At 51.3% G+C, this 9,181-nt stretch overlaps 1 protein-coding gene across 1 annotated transcript; it reads right to left on the minus strand.

Moving 5' to 3' along the window:
* Positions 1-7,700: 7,700 nt before the first annotated feature.
* On the minus strand, positions 7,701-8,747 carry FAM181B (family with sequence similarity 181 member B; the record flags this gene model as incomplete). The annotated part of the gene is made up of 1 exon (XM_080358043.1): positions 7,701-8,747. One exon carries the CDS (start codon positions 8,745-8,747, stop codon positions 7,701-7,703), a length of 1,047 nt encoding a protein of 348 aa, XP_080214169.1.
* Between the last annotated feature and the right edge of the window lie 434 nt (positions 8,748-9,181).

Consider the following 9,181-nt stretch of genomic DNA (forward strand, 5'->3'; position numbering starts at 1 on the left):
ACCTGAGTGCACTCAGCATAGGCTTGAGCTCTTCACCATGATGACTGTCTGCTACATGTCACTGATATGGGTCACAGGGATCCATCCCTATAAACTCATTCTTCACCTTGTAGTATAGCAGAATATCATGGTCTGCAATTAAGAAAATGAGGAGAGAAAAAATCTGTGCCACCGCCTCTCCTGTGCCACCACCCCTGTCCCAGCAGCCCGTCTCAGCCAGGATTCTGTACATTTGAAGAGCATCCTGGCAACACCAAATTCAGAATGAACCACTGATTTCTCACCACTCTGGAGGCACGCAGAGGCTTAAGCAGTGGGCCTGTATCTTTTATAAAGCTGAACCAAAAAAAAATCATAAATACTTGTCGCAGGGGAGTGATTTTAGGGTTCTACTTGCTGCAGAACAATGTTTAGGCTTCTTAGAGAGAAGCACGACTTAAAAGAGTTTGGTGGCAGGCTCACTCCATTATTTACTGCATGGGGAAATATGCCAAGCCGAATGCTGCTTACCTTCTTCCCAGGTGCCTGTATCCGTTCACAAAGCAAACTTCCAGGCATTTTCCCTCCCTGATAACCATTCGCTCCAGGGGCTGTGTCTTGGAGCTCTGGAGACAAACTCTTAGGCCAGGCCTATGTCCATCACGGTGCAAACGTTCGGGATTCTTCTCTCCCTGATAAACGTTCGCTCTGGAGCCTATTTTTAAAGCTCCAGTGGCAAACGTTCAGGTGAGACCCTTAATGGCATGTGTCGTGGTTGAGACGGACAAACCACATAGACCAAGTTCTTCCGGGATGAAAGTAGTAGGTGCTATTTATTGCCACAAGTGCATTTTTATACAGTTTTACCAGTTCATGTGTCTCTTTACTATTGGTTACAAGTTAAAGCAGTAACATCTCATCGGGTAATTTTGCTATCATCAATGTTACTCTTCTACTCCCTTCTCTCTCACGGGTACATCCTTAACATCTCCGGATACTCCTTTACTCCCATCTTTCTCATGGGTACGTCTTCATATCTTCAGTTGATATTTCTGTTCCCATGCCCTCCGTCAGGGAATCCACGGACCACCGTAGCCCCCATAGGCATGTAAAACAGACTTTCAGGAAACAAAATTCTCAGAAAATACAAAATGTAATGGAGTAGAAGAGCGGGAGGGCTGGCTCAAGCTGGTACCTGCGCAGAGGTCCAGCCGAGCATAGAAAACTACAAACTTCTATATCTTTACAGACCATTCACACCGTGATTCAGTCCAATAGCAATATTTCACCACCAGGTCCTTTGCTCCCCATTGGACCCTTTTTCCCTGACTCCACGTGGGCCTTTGTTTTGTTCAGTTGTAGACATTGGGTTTGGTCCATATCCTTGAAGGTGTCATTTTGTCTGGATCTTTTCTTCTCAGCAAAGTGCAAAATAGGCCCCGCTTTGCAGATGTCTGTGATGTCTCTGCGTTAGCCCTAGATCCTTGTTTTCCCGGTCAGTTCCATTTTTCCCAGCAAAATGCAAGCTAAACTTTATCTTGCAGGCATTTAGTGTAGTCTGCAGTTGCTTTTGGTAAATACGAGCTTAAAATTTTAGCAAATCTAGTCTACCACGCAACACGAATCAAGGAGTATATTAAAAATCATACAGCCTTATATCTCTATATAATCCATTAAATTTGGTATGCATCTACTTAATGATTAATATTGAACTTGAATTGGGCTCATCCACTGACCTGCAAGTAGTAAAACCATTGCCATACAGCTCGCTTATTTAGCAGGGAGAGCTCAAAGTGGGCTCATCCAGGCTGTTGTGTTTATAGAATGAAGTGGTTGACTTGTAGTCAAATTGCACACAGTAGGAAAAGTCTGCACGAGACTCCCTGTGCCCACAAGCCACCGGTGTTCAATGTGCCATTCTGCCTCCCTGTGGGTCTGCTGGAGGGAGTTCTTGGCCTGGATGCAGCTCAGGTCTTTCCCTCCTCTGGAGCCTGGACCAAACTGCTACTGGTTTGGCTGGGAGGGGGCCGAGTGCATCTGCCACAATATTATGCCCAGCTTCTACTGAAGAAACAGAAATCGGTCTGTATTTATTACCTGTCTACAGCTACTAGTAATACTGTTGTCACCTGGTGTCCCACGTTTAACTCACTCCCAGCCTGCAAGCAGATTTGCTGAGCTGTGGCTGAAACGACTGAGCTGAACTCCAGCCAGTCCCGGGCTGATCAGTGTGAGCCCCAGTCCACTCCAAACCCTCCTTGAAGAGGGACTTGGGCACCAACAGCAGCCTGGAGCAACGGAGGGACAGGCACCGTTCCCTTCAGTCCATGCCACAAAGGGGCAGGGTGGCAAATGGGGACAGTCACCTCTTCATCTGGCACAGCAGGGTTTGCCAGGATTTGCTCAGCAGAGCCCGCGGATGGAATAACAATGAGCTGCTGAGCCTGAGCCAGTCCAAGATGCCCAACAGGAGACTCTTAACACACAAAACATGCGCTTACGGGAGCACCAGAACCCATTACTACAAAGTTTGAATCCTGTCCTACCTCCCTTACTATGGACCAATCCACATTTTCTTATCACCATATATTTTTGGGGATTCCCGGAGGCAGCGCAGGGTAAATTGTGCAGTTTTAGTTGCCTCAGGGAGGGTCACAGCGATTTCATATATAAGACGTGATTCCACCCATTCCAGAGGAGAAAAGGCGGAGCATCATTTGGGAGATGCTGCGTGTTCCTCAGATCCTGCACTGGCCAACTCAAGCAATTAAAGGTATTTTCCGTGGACATCAATGCGGTGATGTTGAGCCTGTGATCTCTGGAAAACCGCAACCAAAACAACCGGGAAAAACAAGGCTTTGACAGTACATTTCCATTTGATATGGAGGGGGTCCAGAAAGCATAAGAGGCTAAAAACATCCAGTCTAGGGAAGCAGTTCTGTGCCAGTGAGGGAGGGGAATCACCAAGGATAATCAAGGTTACAGTGAGGTATCAAAAAAACATTATAAAACACAGAAAATATAAGTTCTCACTGCACATTTCATAATGTCATCTTTCAGCTACACTCTGCTAATCTTTACCCACAGAGATTCTGGGGGGAGACGGGGTCACTATAATACACTATTATGTGTTACAAGAAAGTAATTGGATTTTAGGCATTTACCAATCTTAAAAATGAGAGATGAGTTGATTTCAGAGCAAGCAGGCTGCAGTCTCTTCGGCTGACATAAAGCTATCCCAAAAGTATTCCCAGCTCCCATTTCATGTATTCACATTTGTACATACACCTGAATTCATCACATTTCCACCCAAATTGCTTACACGTCACTATGGAGTTACTCCACCACTTCTTCCCTCCTGTTGCCAGTAACTGCAGAGTGACCTTCAGTTTTTGCACCGTTGCCAAAAGCAGTTTATTCAAAAAGTCAGAAAACAAAGAGAGTTTACAATAAACTCCTGTATCTCTTTTAGTAACATTGTTTGAACAACTATGTAAGCTCACCGAAGATGACTCGTCATCGATGGTCAGGCTGTATTAGAGTAATCCCGAGCTCGGGTCATTAAATAGTTAACGAGCCTGTTTCTAAAGCCCATCCAAGAAAATAAAATAATCTTTCTGACCCAGAACATTTAAATCACAAAATATTGAGATGCAGTAATAACTATTCCTGGTGAATCCTTTGCTATTCATCAAAAAATCACCATTAAGGAAAGGTAAGAGTCCCTCACCTAAAAATATAACGAAGCGTTCTTATTATCCCATTTATCACCTCATTGCATATGACAAGTTTTTTCCACTCAAATCACCCATAAAAACAGATAATATGTGTAAAATACACCAGCAACAAAATGGAATTCAGTACATCTGAGGAACTCAGTGCAGGCTTTGTAAAACAAATAGTTTGAGAGTCTGACCTTGATCCAGCCAAACAGAACCCATTTCCATTCAAAGGGACACACTTCTTTTAAGACAGAAAAGCTAAAAAGGATCAGCTTTAGTTCTTAGGGACAGAGTCCTTGTAAAAGTGCGCCAGATAAACCAAAATATCTTGCTTGATTACAAAAGGTTTTATTCTTACAGCTGCTTAAGATGATGCTCTTCAGTGTTTCAGTGGAGAAAGCAATTTCCCAAGGGTGTTTCTGAGTGAGACTCTTCTGTGACATTTTCCGTGCCTGCGCTATTCAAGCTGGGGGAAACAACCGCGACAAAAAGAGCCCACACAAGCACAAAGAAGATAAAAGATGCGGCTCGGCTAGATGGCAACCCTTGGTCTGGTGGTGGTGCCCTCGCCTCCTCGGCAGCGCGGAGAGGAGCTCCAGCGTCCTCGGGAGCTGCACAGAGCTTCTTTGTCTGGGCTCTGCTGTGGGAAAAGCCGCTGGGATCGACCCGGCCATTGTCAGCTCCTCTACGGCCTTATCAGACTTCCCACACCAGGTACTCCTCAGATACATCCACGGGCAGAAATGCAGCGGCACTCCGAAGAATACTGATACTAGGTGTTTTTTGTTTTGTTTTGTTTTTCATTGTAAACTGGTATAATGTGAAAATGCCCCTTTAAGGCACTATTGCAGTGCAGAAGCTAAACTGAAGCAACATCTGCAGCTGCTGCTCAGCCAGGCTGGCTCCTGGAATGCTCAAATCACAGAATAGTTTGGGTTGAAGGGACCTTCACAGCTCATCCAGTGCCACCCCTGCCATGAGCAGGGACATCTTCACCCAGATCAGGTTGCTCAGAGCCCCATCCAGCCTGGCCTGAGATGTCTCCAGGGATGGTTCATCCACCACCTCTCTGGCCAACCTGGGACAGGCTCTCACCACCCTCAGTGTAAAAAATCTCTTCCTCATGTCTGGCCTGAATCTCCCCTCTTTTAGTTTGAAACCATCACCCCTTGTCCTGTCACAACAGGCCCTGCTAAAAAGTCCGTCCCCATCTTTCTTACAGGCCACTTTTAAGCACTGAAAGGCCACAATAAGGTCTCCCCAGAGCCTTCTCTTCTCCAGGCTGAACAACCCCAGCTCTCTCAGCCTGTCCTCCCAGCAGAGCTGGTCCAGCCTCTGATCTGGAGCCCGCCCCCAACTTCTTGCAAGCCTGCAAAGAACCCTCCCAACCTGGCAGCATCTGGAACCAGCTGCCACCACAGTTTTATACCAGCCCAGCTCCACTGACACCCACCGAGCTGCTTCTCCCACGCGTTTGAGATAAGATATAACCCAAGAAGGCTGATGATGTTCAGCTTCTGAGCACCACAGGTCACCATCTACAAGGGACCAGAGCACCAAATGAGTGGAAACCACCAGCAGGTCAGATTTGTGGCACTTCGTGCCTACTTGGCATAGAATGGTGAGGCCAGTAGGTTTGCAGTGTCTACATAGCATATCTCAGAAACTATTCCTGAAGACCTCTTTAGACATTTTTCAAGCAAAATCACACTGAAGTCTTCAAGAAAGCTGAGAAATAGGACAGCTGGAAGGTCTTCAGGATTAGATCCCTGGTTAACATAGATTTGCATATTGAGCTTGTGAAATAAATAAATTGCTCAGTGAAATCCTAAGGGATAAAAGGTGTTTTCTCTCCTTAGCAGAGCCCATTGCATTGTCAGCATCCCCTTTGTTTGCTCAGCCTGCTGAAAGCACCAATCTCAGGTGCACAGCTCAGGTGAGAACGCCGGGCAATATGACACATATCAGCACCATCAAGCTGAAATACCCCAAGCAGCTGCCTATATGTGCTACAAATTGATATGCTTGAAGCAGTTCCTAAACAAACAAAACAAAAAAATCTCTCCAACTGAAATAACCCCCCAGCTGCTCTTGTCTGGATGATCTAAAACGTAGTTCTACACAAGCTCTGCTTGGACCTGGCGGTGCGCTGCTTGCAAACGCAAACCCATGAGCTCTGCACCAGGAGGTTTGCCAGCATGAAGAAGGCAGGACCGAGTTCAGAGCAGGACCTGGTCCCGTCATCGAAACCAGCAGCGGGGCAGAATTAACCCAATTTGTAGCTACCTTGTCCAGACTGATCGCCCGTTGTTCCTCGCGCACGCTCTTATGAAGTTTAGTTAAATAAACTACTGCGAAATTACACTCAAAAATTGCTTTTCCTTAACAGCCTTCAGCTTTTAGTCACTGGAGAGTTGTGGGCATTTATCCATGGTGGGTCCTTTCCATACGGTTTGTGGAGATCCTGGGCAGGTTTTGGGAAGGAAAGAGGCAGCACAAGTTACAGCCCTCACTGGTTAAAATTAAAGCCCATTTCCAAAACAAAGTCTCTCATGTTTTATTTCCAGAAGATCTTGCATTACTTCTGCACACATCCCAACAGCTTGACCCTACGTCTCTGAAAACTTAAATCTGTGTTGATGAATGAAGAAAACTGTTTTACCTTTCAGATTATCTCTTAAAAGATAGAAAGCACAAGGATTTGTCGCCACTGAGGGTAAAACCTCGGGCTGATCCGTATGTGGATCCTGTTTCAAAAACAAACAATCCGCTTGGGACTGGCGGGGCGCCAGGCTGCGGGATTGCCTTTTAAGACTTGCATCTCAATAGGAAACCTCCGACTATTTTGATCTGTTTTCATAACTGTTACAATTTTCATCCCTTGGCTTTGTCGCGTATTATCATTCCCTTCTTTCTAGCAAGTTAAAGGAACAGCCGGTACAAATGAAGGCAAAACAAGCACGGGGCGCTGTGGATAAAATACGGCGCTGTGGATAAAATACAGCATTTCAAAAGATTTTAGGGAAGACAAAAACCGCTGCCTGTCTTAACTCCTGCCAAGAAACCATTACAGAGGATGGAGGCGCAGTGAAAGCCCCTTGAACGCTGCATTTCAACAGCAGTAACAACCACAGATCTTAGATCTATTGTGTAGCTTTATTTTTGTAGGACCTATCATACACTCTTTTACATAACTTAAATGATTATCAAATAATCTCCTGTACACAATGAGACCGAGCCGCATTCCCTTCCGAGCTTTGACACATTCCTGGAAGAAATCCAACCGTCTGCAGGAATCACATCGCCGCAGTGGCTACAGCACATTGTTGTCCCCAACTTATGCCGTCAATTAACTTACTTATCGCTGTAAATTGCTGTTTGCAAGATCCTGCAAGACACTGTTACATTTCAGGACACCAAGTTTTGGTAGCAGCGTTTTTAATTTTGCTTCAGTTGAATTTCTTTTTTTCCTCGCCTTTTGCGTGTTCAGCGGAACATCCACCAGCACTTGCGATGCAAGCGAGCCTGGGAAAAACTTCCAGCGCACCGCAAGAGTTGACGGAGTTTTACTTTTAGGCTGAGATCATTTACAAGTGGTCGCGGCTGCCTTCGAGAAGCGCAGCCCCCGCCGCAGTGTCCCGTAGAACAGGCACACCGAGCTGCCTACAGCAGGACAAAACCTGACCCCTATGGAAGGCTAAGGGAAGGGAGGCACCGGCCGCTAGAAAAACACCTGAAGGAACCCAATATTTCACATTTTATTTGCAGCGGCTCCCAAATCGCACGAGGAGGCGACTGGCGGAGCACGAAGCTGAGTCCTGCGGGAGCCGTGGTTTCGGGTGGGACGCGCACACACACACACACACGCGGCGGGGCCGGTGGAGCCCTCAGCCCCACCCGTGAGTGGCGGGAGGTCCCGCTGTCCCCGGAGCGTCCGCCAGGTCCCCGCGGGTGGGCTCCCCGCATCCCACCGTGCCGGGCCGAGCCCCGGGCGCTGCCCTACAGCCCGGGGTAGGCGGCGCGGTGGAAGCCGGCGCTGTAGTCGTAGTGGCCCTGCGGCGGGGGCAGCGGGCACTCGGGGAAGAAGGCGGTGAACCCCGCCGACAGGTGCCCGCCGGGCTCCTCGCTGCTGCCCGGGGCCGGCTCCCCGCCGCCGGAGTAGAGCGGGCGCAGCGCCTCGGCCGGAGCTTTCTTGGGGGGGCTGCAGGGCCCCGCCGGGCTCCAGGGCGGCTCGGGGTAGACCAGCCCGCCCAGCAGCGGGTGGTGGGCGGCGGGCAGAGGCACCTCGTAGAGACCGTGCTCCAGGCCCAGCTCGGCGGGCAGGCGGGCGGGGAAGGCGTCCGGCGGGGCGGCGTGCTCGGGCAGCAGCGCGCCGTACTCGGGGCCCAGCAGCTCGAAGAACTCGGCCGCCTCCGCTCCGCCGCCCTTCTCCAGCTCCTTGGCTCCGGGCGGCGGCCCCCGGGCGGCAGCGGGCAGCGCCGGCTCCGTGAAGAAGGAGGGCGGCAGGTTTCGGTCCCGCAGCGGCACCTTCCGCGGGCCGCCCGCCGCCCCGCCGCCGCCCGCCCCGCCGCCGCCCCCCGCCGCCTCGCCGCCGCTCGCCGGCCCCCGGCCCTGCTGCAGGGAGCCGAAGAGGGCGGCCAGGCTCTTGCTCTGGAGGCTGCTGGCCGCCTGCGAGGCCTCTCGGCGCGGCGGGGGCTTGGCGGGGCAGGCGGCGGGCGGGGAGGAGGCGGCGGGCGGCGGAGGAGCGGGCGGCGGGGCGGCGGCGATGATGCCGGTACAGCGCTTGATCTGCTTCTGCAGGTACTTCCGATGGTTCACCTTCCGCTTGGACTTCACCGGCTTGTCCAGCGCCAGCTTGATGTTGCTGGAAGCCGAGTCGATGAAGCTCAGCAGGTCCCTGGTGGCTTCTTTAAAGTCCCCCGCGTCGCCCCCGCCGCCGCCCTCATAGCCCTTCTCCAGGTCGGCATAGCCCAGGAGGCCGCCGGCGGCGGGGAAGCAGAAGGAGAGCAGGTGGTGCGGGCTGAGCAGCGCGGCTGGCACGGCCATGCCCGGCGGCGGGGCGCCGCCGCCCCGAGCTCCGCAGGGCTGCACCGGGCGGGACGCGGCGGCGGCGGCGGGGAAAAGGCGGCGGGCGGGGGAGGAGGAGGAGGGCTCAGCAGCGGGGCTGGCCCGGCCCTCCCCGCCTCCTCCCCGCCGGGCGCTCGGGGGCCGGGCCGAGCCGGGTGCGCCCACCCCCGGCCGGGGACAGCGGCGGCGGGACGAGCATCACCCCCGCGACAGGTACCCAGAGCTCCCGGGCAGGTACACAGATCCGCTCTGAACCAGCATCCCCCGGACCCCGTCAGGGCTGGAGCAGCTCTGCTGGGAGGACAGGCTGAGAGAGCTGGAGTTGTTCAGCCTGGAGAAGAGAAGGAAGACCTTATTGCGACCTTTCAGTGCCTAAAAGAGGCCTAAAAGATGAGGACAGACTTTTTAGCAGA

This window comes from Nesoenas mayeri (genome assembly GCF_963082525.1).
Source record: "Nesoenas mayeri genome assembly, chromosome: 1".
In the NCBI taxonomy this organism is placed as follows: Eukaryota; Metazoa; Chordata; class Aves; order Columbiformes; family Columbidae; genus Nesoenas; species Nesoenas mayeri.